This window comes from Dermacentor andersoni, chromosome 5 (assembly GCF_023375885.2).
Source record: "Dermacentor andersoni chromosome 5, qqDerAnde1_hic_scaffold, whole genome shotgun sequence".
Lineage (NCBI taxonomy): Eukaryota > Metazoa > Arthropoda > Arachnida > Ixodida > Ixodidae > Dermacentor > Dermacentor andersoni.
The window spans coordinates 18,208,492-18,226,470 of NC_092818.1; the positions used below are offsets into that span (position 1 = coordinate 18,208,492).

Below are 17,979 nucleotides of genomic sequence, written 5' to 3' on the forward strand. Positions count from 1 at the left end.
ACCCTAAGTATGATACGCAGATTTGTAGAGCACCTTCAGAAACCACCGATCGAGTTGTTTACGCTACGTCTCACGTAGTCTTTCTTTCCGCGTTGCAAAGAAATCCCGCGAAATATGAAAAAGGCCACGTGACGGAGCGTTTGCGCAGTCGTATTGTGCTGCTCTCAAGCGTGCGTTCGGTGGACCAAGTGGGCTGCATCGTGACTGGCGACGAGGAAGCGGCAGGGCGCTCTTTATCTCATCGGCAGCGCTCGGCCAGCAGCAGGCATTTTTGCCGTCATCCGACGAGAGTTGACCTTCTTCACCGGCACGATACCACTGCGCAAGCGCTCCGTCACGTGGCTTTTTTTTTTTCATATTTCGCGGGCTTTCTTTGCAATCTGGAAAAAAGGACTACGTGAGACGTATCGTACAGGAAACAACTCGATCGGTGGTTTCTGAAGGTGCTCTACAAATCTGCGTATCATACTTGGGGTACTCAGCCAATAATGAAAAAAGTTGGGTGATTAAACTTAATTGATTAGTGAGTTATGGGGAAAACAAAAAAAATGTCTGAGTTACAATGTGCTATTGCGAATAGTACGCGTTCGGCTCAATTCGTTTCCGACGCGCCTTTCATTTTTCAATTCTTGGCTCAAGTTATGTGGCACAACCTCTATGCTGCAGGTATACTCATCTATTTGTGGAACATTTAGCTTCTGCACGCTTTGCGGTTGGAGTTCAAGCTAGGGGCAAAATTTGCATTGCCGCTATTTTCAGTGGCGTGGCCCTTGGACAATTTTAGCTCGAGGAATGACTCCAGTGAAATACACGAAAAATTTCAGGAAGAGTCACTACGGCAAAGCTCGCTTCGAGATTCGAGTTCTTATAGAAGCTCCACCGTGAAAAAGACAAGTCCACTTGTCGAAACGTTGGCTCCCGCTTTTACCTTGTTCTCGTTTCGCTCATCGTCTTAAATTTCCATCTCCCGCTTTTCCCATGTATAGTCCCTAGAAGCTCCAAGTGACACAAGGTGAGCTACGTGATCAATGTCGAACAGTGCTTTCTCTATAACAGCGTAGTTTGTTGACTTAGCGTGACTTGAATTGTCGCAGAAGAAGGAAAAGGTAGGTACGTGGTTGCGCTCTGCGCCTGTTGGTCGAGCGCTGGCCACGAGGTGTCGTGGACGTTGCTCACTGCACTTATTCACTGTCACTGTGCACACGCTTGATTTATGTTTCACGCGCTTCCGCAGCTTAGCCTTGTAAGAGTTGGCGGTCGTAGTTGTAGGGAGGACCTTGACTCTTCGTCGGGACTTAGGCGTGCAGGGTTTATTTACAGTATTTACATTTTAAACAAGAGATACATTCGACAGTCTAGCGTGGCTCCCAAATGGAGCACGTAAGACGAGCATACAGCACACAGCTTACGAGCACACTGACGAGTACATTGACGAGCACACCTAGCAGCCGACAAACAGCCGCTTATAAACACTCTGTTCTTCCTAGATCCCTAGGTGAGGAAAAAGCGGCAGTTCATAGCCGATTCGCAGCGTCAAACGTCAACGCAGTCGACCCGCCGGTTGTCCATTATCTTGAGTCTTGAAAGGCGCGTTGGTTCCCCGAGCTGACCCCCGCAGCGTGGCCGCCGGTTGTCCATTGTCTTGCGTCCTGTAGTCGCCACGAGTGTCAGCAGACTGTGACGGATCCTGGGGCCCACGTACCGCAAAGCACCCTTTTGTTAGGGAAGATCTTGATGCAGAGACCATGTCGGCTGTGGCGGGTTTAGTAACAATAGTCGGTCCGCCGATCGCGTTTAGTCAACGGCGCCGAGGGGGTGTTGAAGCGGCACCTCGAGGTCCCTACGAAATGAGTCACCGCAGCAATTGTGATAGGCTTCCATGGTTCTCTTCGGGAAAGCTCGCAACGCTCGCAGCTGCAGCTGGCTGAGGAAACTTGCATGTTGCCACCTCGGCAGGCCATTCCTTACAGCCTTCGATTGAACAGTGCTTCGCATTGGGCCTTGTGGCCCAGTGTTCCATATGTGATAGAACATTCGGTATAAAACGAATTCGGGATGGCGCTTGCCGTATGTCCTTGGCAGCTATTTTCGAAAGTTGCTTGTTTTACTTCACACTCAGTACGCCTTATATGTGTGAGCGTGCGTGACAGACGTGAGATGTCGCGTTTTTTGTGTGCACATACAGTTCGTAGCAGCGGTGTTTGCCGCTATACACCGTATTCATTTCGTGTAATCATTCGTGCATATATGCGTCCTCTCACACCGTAATGTCTCCGGGTTCTTCGAGCAAGAAAAATGAACAAGCGGTTAGTGGCACCGAGCGGGTATCGGAGGGTGTCGCAAGAAATCAGTCGCCTCTCGATTTTGTCATCTTTCTCCAACCGAGTCTCGTCGTATTCAACCACAACCGCAGGGCATTTAACAAGATGTGCCAGTTTTGGGTTTAGTGGAAAACGGAGAGTCGGGCGCCATACCTCCTAGTGTTTCGACCCAGTACCCCGACCAATTAATTGCACCGCCACCACCGCCCGTTTATCCTGGTTCGGGTGTAGCGTATAGGCGAAACGTCGGATGAGTAACAGAACTCGTGCGAGGAAGCACGACTTGTCTGTCGGATGTGGAGGGCGTTGCGATCGTGCTTGCATGCTTGCCTGTTTATTAAATCTTTTAAATGCGGTGGTTTGCTGTGCGATGCTCCTCGAGTGGCAATAGCTAGCTCTTAAGGGCTTCGTCCCTTGGTTAGGCACTTTTTAATCGGAAACTAGAACCAGAAGGAGTAATTGAAGACTGAGTCATATACGTATCTAGTTTCGCGTTCTGCACTGTTTCTGCCCAAGCATTTGCGTATAACGTCGCATACGCAACGGCAACGTTGAGATGTGAAGTTTCATGTTTTTTTTTTCAATACATCTTGTCATCAAATAGTTTGGACCAGCAGCCAATGGCCAGTCGCGGGTCCAGCACAAAATGCATGTTTTGGTATATATGTTGGAAAACGTCCAGGACAATGATTCTCCGGAGCATACACGTTTTTTTGAAGTCACCCGGAAACGTAAGAGCGTGCGAAATGTGTCGTGCGTTATGCGTGAATGATGTGAACGCAGCATAGTATAGCCACAGAATAGGCAAGCAAATTGAGCGTGTCGCTTTCTTCGCGTTGGCGCAGCGATCATGCCGTGCCCCCCGGCGCAGCTGTGGCCCCTGGTCGGCCAGCCGACCCGTGGTGGGCGCTGAGCCGCAGCGTCGCCGCCGCCGCCACGGCTGCCCCCTGCAGGCCCCTGCCGGCCGCAGGCACGGACGGAGGAGGAGGCCGACCGTCGTCGGGGCGCCTTGCCGCTGCTGCCGCCGCGGCCGCTGCCGCTGCCGCCGCCGCTGGTGAGTCGCCTGACGCTGCTCGTGCGGTAGACGCGCGCGCACAGAGATACGCGGGGTGTGTGTTCCAGTTATGGCCAGCACTGTATATAGACAGTCTACCTTGACTGCTAAGAAGACAGCTTCGAGCCCTTGTGGAATGCATCTGGAACCGTCTGGAAGACGACGATGGTCATGGTGATGATTATTAAATGGCATCCCCTTTGAAAGGGGCAATAACAAATAGTCACCTAACCTAGTCAAAGTGCCTCGAGTGGCCAGTCGAGCGGTAATTTTGCGCGTATTCGCGGATTTCTTTCGCGCCCGGAAAAACACCTTTATGTAGCACGTATTTAGCAACAGACAGCTGTATCGGCAGTTTTTCATTTCGCACTACAATTTTAAGCATGAAATGTTTAGCTCCCGTTGTCGGCAACCTTCGAGAGACTCTGAGACAAAAGCCAGAGCCGTTATCGGGGCACTCGAGACGAGAACGGAGCGAGAACGAAACGAGAACATCCGGGCAACCAGTCAAAACGTAAGAAAGTGCGGTCTCTCGCCCCCAACCCTTTGTACAGGACCGCATTACATACGCTAGTTACTGCCAATACATGTTGCAAGTATATTGCTTCCGATTTCTTCTTAATGTTTGTTCACAATTTCACTCAAGCTGTAACGTCTATAGTACGCTGAAGTTTTAACTTGTAATTTCCAATAGCGACGTTCAAAAGGCAGATAATAGGGCAGCATACACCTGATTGTGATCTTTCGGCGCTGAGACAGGGTTGTCTGATCTTTTCAACGCCAGCAGTCCTTGAGTTCCGCAGCGCGGGTTTTGCACCGCCTCGAGAGATGGCGCCACGCTGCGTGACCAAGTCGGCAACGTCTAACGCGCCGCGGATGGTTGTTTGGCCTACTCGAGACTTGCGATGAGGTTCAGTTCAAAACAGGTTCACCTCGGCTCAGCAAGCTTTCAGGCCTGCATTACGTCGTAGCCGCATAAGCTTCTGCATCGTTCTTCATTTCAGTGAGGCCGCCGTCACAAATGCTTAAGCCGAGCAATGCAGCGCAATGAAAGGAGAGAGTAAATTTTCTCTCTTCCTTCCTTCCTTTCGTAGCACAGTGCTCCAAACTGGCGTAACCAGCTTACTTGTTAGAGAAACTTTTCTTCAGCTGCCGTCGTTTCTCCTCTTCCATCAGAGATGGGACGCTATAGACCTTTGCATTTAGAGAAAAGACTTTATGTACACAATATTTACATCGACAGCTATTTACAGTGGGTCTGACGCGTCAACTCGACATAGCCGATAGTGCTTAACACCGTTCGTACGTCAAGACCCTTCGGTTACACTGGGACCGGCGCCTTGAATCGGCAGAGCCGAAAGTGCAGAGCACCTTTCCTGCGCCTGGAACCCCCGTGAGAGGTCGGCAGCCAGGTTTTAACCCTTCAGTTGCTCCTCCCGAATCCCCTCACGGCAAATCACGACACCCCAGTGACCTGATTGGGTCAACTGGGCTGTCACTCACTGGACACACTCTCTCTCACCCTCTCCCTACGTTCCTCGGAACATTGAGAGAGATAGAGGGAGAGAGAGAAACCACCAAACAACAAATAAACAAACAACATCCCAACCGTCCAGCTCTGCGGCAAGTACTGGAAAGTCTCCCGACACTTTGAACAACACTTACGGGGAACGACCATCTGCGTCGCCCCGTCCTCGCACCTTAATTAAAACCATCGCGCACTGCGTGCCGCAAAGGCCACCCTTGCCGAAGCGCACCCACCGATTCACCATGCCGTCTTGTGCATGGTTCGTCTCATCCAGCGGGCCCATAAAGCTAAGTGCACAGATGTATTGTGTCTCAGGTGCCAGCCTGCCTTTCAAGAGACCGCGCATCGGGTCACCTATCGCTCTGGCTTTAAGTTGCCCCTTTGTACCCCAGGCATGCCCATAGACACCCTAATGACGCTCTGCTCGTGGTCCGTCCCAGGCAGGGCGCCTCCGTCCGCGCTTCCGGGGCAAAGGGCCCCCAACGTCGCACCCTTTCCACGTTTCAAGACTGCAAATGCGACAGGTTAAGGTGTCCCGAGGTGGCGACGCGGCCTATCTGCCGCCAAATTGGGCCTCCCGACTCATTAACGAAGCGCCTGGCTGGTTTTACTCTCGGCGAAGCCCGAAAATGGCGAGCTCCCACAATTCTGGGGCGAAATTACCTCTCAGCCTTCATGCCGTTTGTCAACATACTTTGCAGAGATGTAGGAAGCTTTTTCCGGAAACCGATCGCTTATCGACTGATAGGCTAGAGCAGAAGGCTGCTAGACTGTGCCGACAACGCCAGGAGTATGCGACCGTTCACGAAGGAGACATGGACGCGGCCACCTGCGTAAGGGCGCACATTTGCCGCCGACCATTTCGACGCGACAAGAAAAAGTAGCGACGTAGAAGAAATGCGGTTGAAGGCTGTGGCACAGCAAAAAACGCCATATATGTACGCAATTGTTTCCTGACGCTGGCTCTGACCGGAAACAATTGCGTCCATATGAACCGGTGCACAGTATGACGTGGTGCGGTGTGATGGGGTGTGCCGCTGTGAACATTCACTACACCCATTTTAAGATTGTTGCTAGTATCATCTCCAACCAGTCGGCTTCGCCCGTAGCATTTCATGCTTACATCTACTCTCAATTACGGGAGAGTCAGCAATTTTTCTCAGTGACACTTTTAATCTAAATATAATACTTGAGAAGCTTATTGATTAATTAAGGCTAATTATGTAATTAAGGGGAATGCAAGAAGTAATTTGAGCATCTCCGAGCGACGACAAATAGCATTACCTTGGTTTTGTCCAGCCACGTCCCATTTGCGTATTTTAAATCTTGGTGCATGATAGTTGGGGCAGCCTGTATATATACGTATGAGCGTGCTAAAATCATGCGTGAATCTTGGCTGCGTGTAAACGCTTCGCACAGTCACTGCTGTCCACCACCGGGCTTCCCAAATGTGTGCGAGCAGCTACGCAGTCGTGCTTTAGTCATGCAGCGGTTGGATGCAGCGTCATCGATCCCACACAAATGGCTTCATGCCGTGCGTAAAGCGACAGGAGTCGCAGCGACTGTTCGGGAGAGAGCAGACGAGCCTGCTTCCCCTCGTGCGTCAATTCCCGCAGTCAATGTGCACACCGCCAAATGAATGACCGCCACAGTGCTATTCGCTCCTGCATACAAGTACGAGGTTGCCTTCTGCACGAGCATATAGAGCGGGAACGCAGCCATGGCTACGATCCTCTTGGCGCCCTTCGCAGAGGTGTTCACTGTATACCTGTAGGCGCCTTGTTTTACCAGCATCAGTTGGCCATTCAGTCCACAAAGGGACCGGCATCATTTGCGGTGGGCGCAGTCAAACTCGCCGTGAGATGGGCCTAAACTTCCGAGGCGACGAGACGGAACGCGTTATCTGCACTGCACCGACGGCTTACCGAGTGCGCACGTTCCAAGTGCGAAGCTCTCGAACGCAAATAGCGCTCTGCTCCTCCTCAGTGTCTCTCTTCCCGAGCAATCGCGGCCTCGGGGAACTTGGATGCTGGCAGGAGGCGTCTCGTATTTACCGTACGGATCCACCCAGTCGGGTCATAGAGAGTGTTGACACATTCGCGTGGTTGCCGGAATGAAGAGGACACGAGTCACTCGTGTGTGGAAGCAGGAGTGGTGTGTTAGCGCCTATACTGTTATCGGTAGGCGCGCTGATGTTTTGCCGGGACGATGAACGCAGAAGCAGCGCCAGGTCGCAGGACTTCCGCGACATTGGCCGCGCTGTGTCAGCTTCGAAGGCTTGTGTCATAAGGGAATGTTGTCGTACGGCTGGGCTGAGTAGCTTTCTCACGTTTCTCTGCGCGTGTGCTCTTGCGCGCATTATGCGTTCTCACTGAATGTCTAAGAACGTTACGCGCAGGTACCGAAAAGCGCGCTCATTCAGTGCCGCGCGTTCTGACCGTTTTCGCGTAACGTGTGCATATACTTTCGGGCTTCCGTTGCGAAGTGCCCTGGGCGCTGTTGCGGAGAGGACGGCCGTGGCCCTCTGAGCGGAAACGCCGACGGGCATCTCGCGCGCGCCGTCGCGGCGTGTGAAACAAACGCTGCGACGCCTGCACCCTGCGTCTCTCGCGGAATACGTGAGCGGATCGCGTGGGGACCTTGCGCCGGTCGGCCGCAATCGGGCGCCATCGCGAAATCGAGGAAGCACGGGAAAAAAGCTCGGCGAAGGAAGCGGGCGACACTTCTCAACCTTGCGCGTATATATGTGTATATATCGGGCGGTTATCGAATTCTGTGCGTCTGACCGCGATCGCCGGTCTCTTATCTCGCACGATTGGCGCCGTCCGTGGTTGCTCGTTGTGTACATACGCGCTCATTGAGGATTGTCGCGAGGTCGTCGATGTGTGCGCGACGCCGTGACCTGGGCGAGGGAGCGCGCGTCGTGTGACGTCGATGGCGGCCCACTCGACGCTTCGCGGCCGCCTGGTCGCCGCGCGGATTGTGCCGCCGGTGCGCGCTCGGCGATGTTGCATCTCGCAATCAGCCGGTTCGGTTAGCGGCTTTTGGCCTGGTTCACATTTCAGCCGGAGCGCGGTCCAGCGGCCGCGCTCTTTTTCTCTCGAGGAAGGGAACGAAACGGGCTCAAGGTTGGCCGTGTGTGCCGCCGGCGGGCGCCTTTTTTTGTGCGCCCCGCTTTTTCAGCGCGCGCGTGCTGAACGTCCTCGTGTTGGACTTCCGCGCAGGACCGGCTGCACAAAATGTAAACAAAAAGAGAAAACGAATTGTGGGGTTTAATGTCCAGTAACTGACGTTATACCAGCACCAGCACTTGTTCTCAGTCTTATACCTTTACTCGCATTCTTCTCTTTCTTTTTTTTATTTCATCCCGATTGGATTTTACTTGCAAAAATGCTTTTGTGTCAACACGCCCTTCGATACGTCACTTTCAGTGGGCTTTACGCTCCCAAAGCGTCCGCGGGGTGGGCATTCGCTCCCCTTTATTTTTTTTTATTTCGTTTACGCGCAAGGGGCAAGCGAATTGCCGTATTGGGCGCTCCGGATTGATTTCGCTCACACGGGCTTCTTAATCGTGCACTTAAAGCGTAACATGTGGGTCCTGAAACAGGCGCCTACGTCTTGGTGCTCTCGTGGTCGCTTCGTTAACTTGGTATACATTCCTCGCACACTGGTTCGCATAACATCGATGCGGCCGGACGTGCCGGGAATCGAACCGACGACATCGGTCTCAGCAGCACAATGTCATAGCCATTGAGATGGCGTGGCGGGACAGGACTGCTGCTGCACGGCATTGTAACATTTAATTTATTTATTATTGAGCCATGGAGCTGGTTGGAAAAAAGAAATACATGAATGAGTGCAAGAAGGCAAAATTAACCCGTTCCATCTTGCCTGGCTTGCAGTTGTTCACAAGAAGCCAAAGCGTGTCCTAAGGTTTCCTTTCATTTAGTTTTCTTGAGTGGTATTGCGGTGTATAATTTCGTCAGTTTGGCTGGCATATTCTTGTAAAGACTTCACTTCTCATTCGTTTCATTCGAGAAGGCTAAAGGAAAAGCTGCTTTCCTAGTTTGAATTGCCCGCCGTCAGTGACGAAGCCAAGGTTTGTTTTTCGTAGGCGGTAGTGGGTGGAGGTTGCTATGTGCTGCCGCACGTTGTTTTATGGCAGGTATCGTGTAACACAAAAATTCCGAGAGGGTAGCACGTGCCCGACGTACTTTTAGTGTACCTACCCCCCTGTTACGGTTCGCCTTGTGTGACAGTGAGTGGAAGAAATGCCAAACGCCTGCGACAAGGCGCGCCTAATCATCCCACTCGTCGACGCGAGCACACCTGACCGTCGGGTGTGTGCGACGGGCGTACGCGCGGAATGTGAAAGTCCTACAACCCGTCTACGTCAAGGAGTGGATTCCCGCCGGTGTCCCTCTGTTTGGGCTGGCCCGACGTGTACTCACAGGGCCCTAGGGGGAGGATGTCCGGCTGGGGGAGGGCATAAGGGCCGATTTACGCTCGAGCCGCCCATCGCCGCAAGCCGCACCGCACGCTTGCGGTCACGCGAAAAATTGCACGTATTCAGCACTTGTGCACAAATTACCATTTACACTGCGTTCATAGTGTATATCTTACACATTGTAAACCGAAATTTGTGCACAAGTGTTTGATACGTGAAATCTTTCGCGCGACCGCACGCGTGCGGTGCGGCTTGCGGCGATGGGCGGCTCGAGCGTAAATCGGCCCTAAGAAAGCCACCGAGCGGCCACGTGTGGTCACATCTTCTCTGCCCTTGCGGGCAGGTGCACGCACGCCGAACGTTTTTGCATTTTTTTTTTCTTGCAGTGCACTGCTCAGTCGTAACGATCTATTATACGTCTGCTATTTCTTCCTACATCACGTCGTCTTCCCTGCCGAACCCTCTCCTATGGTGAACCTGGTTCGAGCTGCCAGCAGACGATGTTGAAGGTCGCAAAATCCCGTCCCCGTAAGACCCCCCCCCCCCCCCCTACCTGCCCTTACTGCAGCGGTGCTTTAGGTGGAGTGGGCGGGAGGGGTGAACAACATAGCTAGCAGATACAGTGCAGAGAGCGTTCTAATAACACCTGTCTTTCTTTCTTTCTTTATCAAACTCATGACTCGCTCAGAACGTCCTGTTGTCATGTTCGAGTACTGTGGCACTCGGTTAGAAATAATGCGGAGTTATCCGTTGCTTCCAAGAAAAACTACTCTCGGACACCGCCGGATTATGTGACATAGCTTTTGCAGTGTCAGCTGTACGGGGGGGGGGGGGGGGGGGGAGGAGGTCGTTCGCAGCGAATCCCACCGCGAGCTGCTGCATGTCACAGGTTACGTCGTTGAGAAATACTCTTTGGCATGAACTGTGCATGCCAGGCTGGTTTTCTTCGCACTCGTTTCTTGTTTTAGACCAAATATCCTGCATTTCGGGTCAGAAAAACTCTGAACACAGTTTCAACAGTGTCATTCGAAGTGCAGGCTTATCGTTTTGCACGTACAACAAATGTCCTTCTTTCTGTAATACGATAGCATTATAGTCGAACGTCGCCTACTTTGAATTATCTAACAGAATATGTGGGCCGATTCCAAAGGCAGTGCAGTCTGTTGAGCGCCGGTTTTATCTTTCTTCTCTGCCAGCGTTCTGTACGCGCACTGACAACTCGGACGCTCCGGAAGTAGTGTACTGGCAGTAGACGAAGCTCGCGTCGTCTGCACGTTTGTTTTTTTTTAAATTATTGTCAAATCGATGCTTAATCTACTCGATCGGAGAGGGGCCGCCCTCAGCACAAATGGAAGGGGAGGATGGGGGGCAGCGCCCCCTTGCGAAGGAACCTGTGGAGGCTGCTCCGCCCACCGCCCAACTTGTACCTCCTTTTGCCGGAGCCCCTGTCGTCCAGCGCGGTGGTTCGCGCGTTCAGACGATACGGCTTGAGCGTGGCAGACGATACCTTCTTGAGGCCAGCTGCGCTCTGTGATCGACTGCGGCTGTCAAAACCTGTTGTTAGGCGAGTTGTTGCTTTCGATGCTACAGTTTCTGTACAGATTATTTCTACTCGTGAAATAAACGCAGTCGGTAGTGGACGCTTGTTTGCATATACAGCGAACTTCGGCCAGTACGTGCCCCGGGGAGCAGCGTCCACGCGTCCTTTACCCCCGGCGTGCCGAGCGGGCCCCGGGGCGCCGCTTTCGGCTCGTTTCTCCCTAGGGCGACGGCCGGCGCTCCCTAGTTGCCGGGGCGAAAGTTGCCAGTCCGCTTTTGGGGTCAGCCCCTCGCCCCCCCTTTCCGGCCTCCTCCTCTGTTTTGCCTGGGTCGCCGCCGTTCCTCCCCCCCTTTCGCGCCCGACCAGGAAGGAAGGCGGCGGCAGTGAGATCCGACCACCAACCGACGACGTTGCTGCTGCGGTGTGCGGGCTGCCTTCTGTGCGCGAGGCGGGGGAGAAGCGCTTTCGTAACTGTGCTGGTGCGGACGCGTGTTGTTGTGCGTGCCTTCTTCGCGCCTGTCAGGCGCGTTTTGGTTTTCTTGTTTTTCGTTGCGCTGCCCTCGCGCGCGCACCTTGCGACGTCGTCCACGTTTGGTTCCACGCCCAGGCCACGAGCTTCGTCGGATGTAGGACCCGCGTTTGGTGCTTGCCCCCTGTTTCTTTCACCCCGTCGTATCTGCGCTCCGGTTCGGCGACTGGCACAGCCCGACGTCCTCGTTACGCGCCGGGCCCTCGAGAAACTGTTGGAAAGAACCGAGTTCCGGAATCGCCCGGTCGCATTGGCTGTGCGCGAGCGTTGTCGCCACGCACCGCCTGCGTAGCCGGCCGACTGCGCAGACACGGCAGCCGAGCGGTCTCCTCCCCCGCCGCCTTCGCAGCTGCGCTGACGTCGGCCGAGCACAGCCGGCTGCTGCTGCGCCGTTGGTCGCCCCGACCTGTTGCCGGTGCCGCCGCGATCGTCCCCAGTGCTGCGCGACCACCATGAACCGCCGCGTCACCGCCGTCTGACTCGGCGCACCCGACAGCAGACTACGCGCTGCCTATCGCCCGAGTCGCCACTCCTGCCACGGGGTCGCAACCCGCAATCATCGTCGTCGCCATGGTTCTGCGCTCCCAGAACGACTCGAACGGTTTGTGTCATTCCATCGGCTCGCTTCTACGCACTTACGCCATGCTTACGCGATGCCCCGACCTGGACCGCCGTGCTCGAAACGCCGCTTAGCGTCGCTCTGCGTCCCGGTAGTTATGCGCCCTGGGCGAGCTTCTCTCGCGTCGCAAACGTTGCTCAGTCTGGGCTCCTTTCTGGTCTGCGTAAAGGCTCACTCACACTAAGCCAACACGACACCGAGTTCGGTCGGCCGACAGCGTTTTTTACCTTCGTGTCGGTGCCTCTGTCGCGCTGTACCGATGCCGAGACCTCCGCCGACCTTCGGCAGATCGTCGGCGTCGGTACAGCGTGACAGAGGCGCCGACAAGACGCTGTGGCTGACAGTCGGCAGACTGAAATCAGTATCATGTTGGCCTAGCGTGAGTGAGCCTTAAGCGTTTTTACGAAATGGTCGTTTGCGGCCCGCAGACAGTGACGCACTACGAGAACAGCACAGGAGTTCGTTTAATACGCGCCCCTGCGTACGCTTTATTTGGCCCCAGATGGGCAGGTTGCTTCGGCCGCGACGCGTTTTGGCAGGAAGGCCATCGCCTCTTTCTGCGAGACCCCACGCGTGCTCTCTCGGGCCTTGTCGCTGGCACTCGGCGAGTGCTGAGCCGACGCGTCCGTCGCTATTTTTCGCGTTACGAGAGCGTCGGAATCGCGGGCGCCGTCGACCCTGGCGAGTTTACGACTGCCAGGCCAGTTCCCGTCGGTTGCGGCCGCTTGCGCAAACCGTAGTCAAAGAAACGAGGATAAACGCCATCCGATGCTCTTGCCGGTCATGTCCGACAGCTGGGCGCGCTGGCGCATGCAGATTGGTCTTGCCGTGGCAGCGCAACAGCATGAGAACCATATAGGTTGCGATGTGTAATAGCAAGGAGACACCCTAGAATATGAAATATACTTTCTTTCTTTTTATGCGAAGAGTCGATTATCACATCAGCGCACTTATGTAGTCGGCGTAACCGCTTTTCGAAGAGCTCCGAGGTTCATTCTTCCACATTTTTCTTTCATATACCTACTTGTTTGCTTGCCAGCTGTCTGCTCTTGTGATACTTCTTGGTCCATGTTTGAATAAAATAACGAAGGTATTTATTGCCTTTGGTAATGTGCTTAGAACAACGTGATTTAAAGTGCTTCAAGTTCAGTAAACTTTCTGATGCGTCTTCTTGAGCTATCATCACTTCCTTCTTCAAGGTAGCAGTATCTAGGAATTTTTTTTTTCTATCGTAACGTTATTCATTGAGGACGAGCAGTCTCGCTTCGTCTAATCTTCGTTATTGGTCCTACTAAGTTGCGACTATCCTTCGGTAATCCGTATGAGCCGTACTTTGATTGCCAGCTTATTTTGAATCGTTATGCAGGGCGCATATATTCCGCGGCGGGAACCAAGCAAAATATTTGTGAACACTCGTAGTGAGCCCCTAGCTCTTTTAATGCCCCAAGAGGCGTCTTTCAGAAAGTCACGCAACTTTGTCTTTATTTTATGTTTGAAGTGTTTTTTAAGGGGCGAATTTCTTATGTTTATGGAGGGAAATGAGGTTCGCCATAAGTTAACGGCCGTTCTGCTTAGTGGTTGACGATCGCACGATTTGGTCAGCAGGCCTACTGCATAGGCAGTTTTCACGGAAGTATTGTCGGACTCGTGGTAGGTACTTTCTTGCGGTGAGCGTCATTTGTTTCACCTGTCGCGTTTAACGACCGTTCAGGGCAAATCGTGGCGCCTGTGATATTGTTGTTGGTTGTCGTTTGAGGTCATCTGCGGGCTTTCGTTAGCTTAAGTCCAACGAACGGCGTTGTTTATCGTGAAAATAAGTTCACGCTTTCAGCGTCTTCGAACCCGACTGTGCATGGGTTTGCTCCCGGCGATAAACTACTACTATCGAGTATTGTTGTGCGAATATGATTTGTTGATGTACTTTCTGTTTTCAATAGCTTGAGGATGATGCTCCGCTGGCGGTGTTCATGGTAAAAGTAGAGAATATTTTAAAGTGGTACCCCCCCCCCCCCCCCAAAAAAAAAAATTATTTAACTCGAAAGCCGGGATATAAATAACTTTTTTTTTCGTGAGTAAGCATGTCTTACTTAATGAATTATTTAATGTCCGGAAAATAGGTCATATTTTTTTTGGCAAGTAGTATTCGTCATAAAATGTGGTAAAATTGTTAGTCGCGCCAGTAGTGATAAGTAACTAATGAATTGCTGAATTGAGTAAAGCTATAGCATTTATATAGCTACGTTTGAAATCTATGCAATTAACTAGGATAAATGCAGTGTGATAAATATTAAGGTATTAATTTTCGAAAAACTAAGCAAAGTAGTAAAAATTGCCAATTTGGGCCAAATTGATTTGCAAGGTGTGCTCTAAATGCAAATATATTGTCAATTTCTTTTGTACTAGTTCGTTGCACACATCTCTGTGTGGAGCCCCGATACCACGCACTAGTCTCATTTTGTTCGTGTCGCTGCTCGGTGGCCACATAAAGGAAAAAAGAAAGTGTTTTGAATAACATTTATGCAAAATAAATAGTACTGATTTTTGGTTTCGCAATACGAGGACATGGTTTGGAAAACTCACTGTAACTCCGAAATTAATGGTGTTAAGAAAATAATTTCTTTTGCAACATGTTGCTGAATGTTTGGGCATACATAAAACGAAAAACAAAAGATCTTGTGAAAAAAAATGGGCTTTTGGCGATGGCCTACCACTTTAAACCAAAATCGCACGTATTCATTTCATCAACCGAAGATCTTCGTATAACGCTTGCTCGTGCTCTTACGCCAGGCTAACTGTAGTGGCACGCCTTCCAGCGGCATACTGGCCCCTCTAAGTTGAAAACGTCGGACACGAAAAAAGCAGCTATGTAACGCTCGAGAGACGGACGCGGAACTACGGCACCGCCGATCAAACTCTCGCCGATGGCTCTGTATACATGCATCAGTTAGGGGAAGCTTGGGCGCGCCTCGATTCCAACGCCTTCGTCGAGGCTTGTGGCAACGCGTATGACAGCGCGTCTCCTTGGTGAGTAGGATGTGTGCACCCCGAATGAAAACACCGTCTTCACGCGTTTCAACAGTGAAGTTGAGTGAGCGTGTCCTTAACGAAGTAGCCTTTCCCAGCAGCGGCGCCACATATGCCTCCCGACGTGTTGCTCGCGTTGGCAGTGTGTGTTGGCAACCTTTGACGAGACGCTACGCTATTGGCAAATATTGAGCCGCTCCGTTCTTCATAACATGTATGCTTCGCCCGCCTCAATGCTTTCCGCGGGCTTTTGGTATTACCGTTTGCAGCGCAACAAGTCGTTAATTCGTATTGAAGCATCGGTCATCGTGTAGCAGTCACACGTGCCATTTTCAATGGTGAATACGAGCCCCCAAATTGGGTGGCGCCGCCGCGAGGCTGTGGACAAGAAGCAACGGTAAGTATTTGTCGTCCTGCAGGTATGCGTATCGCATTGGTATAACCTGTGGCATGTGCTCAGTCGTGCCCAATCAGAGTGAAATAGGTTCTTCCAGGCTGCCGACGCCTTCTGTGCGCCTCTTCTTTGTGGTTGTGCCTTTGCGCTGTGCATCGTGACCTTGAGTGAGCAACAACCAGCCCAGCAACATGTCCTTCTTGCCAGGAAAGTCTCGACCACGGTGTTACTTAGCCTGGACGAAGATCCACTGGCTAGGTAGGAACGTGCGCTAACATTTGCGATCAAGCAGAACTTGTGTAAATCCGCGACGTCCGTGCGATAATTAAGTTCAGATCATGTGCCCAAAAGAGGAAAAAAAAAACATTTAAACAGGGGCTGTTACATTTCAGATACCACTATGCTAGATTCCATGGGGCGCATTACGATATCAAATACCAAAGATTGTTTCCGCAAGTTCTTGCGTAAGGAGAACTTCTGGGTCACTTGAGCTGAGACAGCCGTATTGTGTATGCCTGCTTATCAAGCGACCACGAAAGCGTTCACGTCCGGTCGTAGCACTGAGCAAGAAGTCTGTTCGACAGGCGAAGTAAGAGGAAACCTGTGTGCCAGCCGCTCGTGGATGCCAACGAACGACGTCGATTTTATAACTGAGCCTATAACGTTGGGCCACCTTTTTAGAGAAACGACAGCGCCTTGCGATCGGGGCTATAGCTTTGATGAGCTGCGGCTGACAATTCGGTCTGACGGCGCAATTTATTTATTACCATCAAGGTCACCGAGGATTTAAAGGAATGTTAAATGGCAGGTATGTAAAATGAAAGGGGCATTTACAGCAAGATATCGGTGCATATTAGAAATTTCGCATGGTTATACAATGCTAGCTAATGTCTAACGAAACAGTTGGTTATCATTAACAGTTACGAACTTATACGTTAGTTGGGCGCAACCTTCAGGAAGGTGTTCCAGAGAAAAAAACAATACCGATAGAGTGACTTGAGTATTTCAGGATTCGATGCCAACTTTATGACAGTCGTTGACGAGGACGAATCCCGACATCCTAAAATGAGTTTGTCGTGAAGCGTACATAAGATTGTGGTATAATTGGTGAAAAAGACGAACTAGATATTTTACGGCGCAACGCAAGAGAAGGAATGCCAACACTTGTTTTCGTTGAAGTTATACACTGGCGGTGAGGTTGGGAAGAACGAAGCGAACCGGTTGATTCTGCACAGGTTCGAGTGGAGCAGTCAAGGTGACACTGGGTTCCGACAATGTATACTCACGCTTATCGAGTGCATCGATGCTTTGTAAAGCGGGAAAGACGGCGCGTTGCCAAACTTAAGGCACCCCAGCGTCCGAATGGCATTGCTGTGCATTGAATGTGAAGGGCACGAGACAAGTTAGGTGTGTAAAAATAATATCCGAGTACTTATACGAGTTGACAAATTCAATAAATTATCTAATAATATTTGTTCTCTCTCTCTCTCTCTCTCTTGTTCAAACCTCATGTTGACAGGCTGTGAGAGCCTCTAGACATGCGTATAACTATACGCCAGTCAGATGTGGTATTTAGGTCGGATTACAAGTCGATGCGGCCGTCGTCATCAGTACACAGCAGGTGACGAGTGCTGTTAAAGCGGCCGCGCGCAGGTTTTGCCTGAATTTTTGTGCGCGTGTGTTGTCCGCCCTCTCACAGTTCACGCAGGTGGAAGCCCTTATTTCAAGTTCACTTTTCAGTCGCGACCCGGGGTATCGTGTACCATGCCGAGGTCGTTAGAAAAATGTTCGCAATATGTAGCCGGAGCTACTCGAGGGAACGGAAAATCATATTTCATTCGTTTTCAATTTTATCATTCGCGCACGCCTACGTTTTGAGTTAGTGACCATGGTCATCTAAACAAGCAGGCCCTGTTAGAAAAGACGTTGCGAAACGTTAGTGTTTCATTTAGCCTTGCGTGCACAAATGCTTAGGTGAAAGGTCGGCTTTTCGTGCCTTCGCTTGAGGCTTCGCCGCACTGCTTCTCTAACAGGTGTTTTGTTTTATGGCCGGGCTATGTACAGTACGGTCCGCTGTTAAAGCTGCATTGAAGAGCTACATTGAGTTTAATCTGGTGAAGTATTTTTGTCAACAGGAAATATGCATTTATTTAGCGAAAGAAGGCTGGGTATTAGCGCGGGAAATAAAAATGAAGAAATTCACCGTTTTGTTTTTGTTTTCTTTTCAATTTGGCGCTGGGTCCACAGTGTGGTCACATCAGTACGATTTCACAGATTTCAAACCTTTCTTGCTCGCTCTAGGGGGCCGTGTCTTTTCAAATGCGGTAATCGGAACCCACCAGGTGTTCCTTTAGAAGGAACTGCAATCCTTTTTTATCGATACACGATTAACTCGTACCCAGCAGACGCTATCTTGATGTCACTATGGGTATACGGGAACCACACGCTCCCCTTTCGTTCTTGCGGCATCTCATTGCTTACCACGACTCCGCTCGCGGTGGGCCTGACGTCTCTTGCATTCCG

At 51.5% G+C, this 17,979-nt stretch overlaps 1 protein-coding gene across 2 annotated transcripts in view; it reads left to right on the top strand.

Annotated features, from left to right (window-relative positions):
• The window catches only part of rdx (BTB/POZ and MATH domain-containing protein rdx), a 213,466-nt gene that overhangs the window by 118,961 nt on the left and 76,526 nt on the right, over nt 1-17,979 (top strand). Inside the window, exon 2 of one of the 2 annotated variants that reach the window (XM_050177404.2) lies at nt 3,167-3,375. Coding sequence is in view for 1 of the 2 variants with exons in the window: in XM_050177402.3 (XP_050033359.1) it covers nt 11,990-12,020 (31 nt within the window). In the remaining variant the exon portion in view is untranslated. Of the gene's footprint in view, nt 1-3,166; nt 3,376-11,870; nt 12,021-17,979 lie in introns of those variants that run through there. The other variant, XM_050177402.3, reaches the window with a different exon arrangement.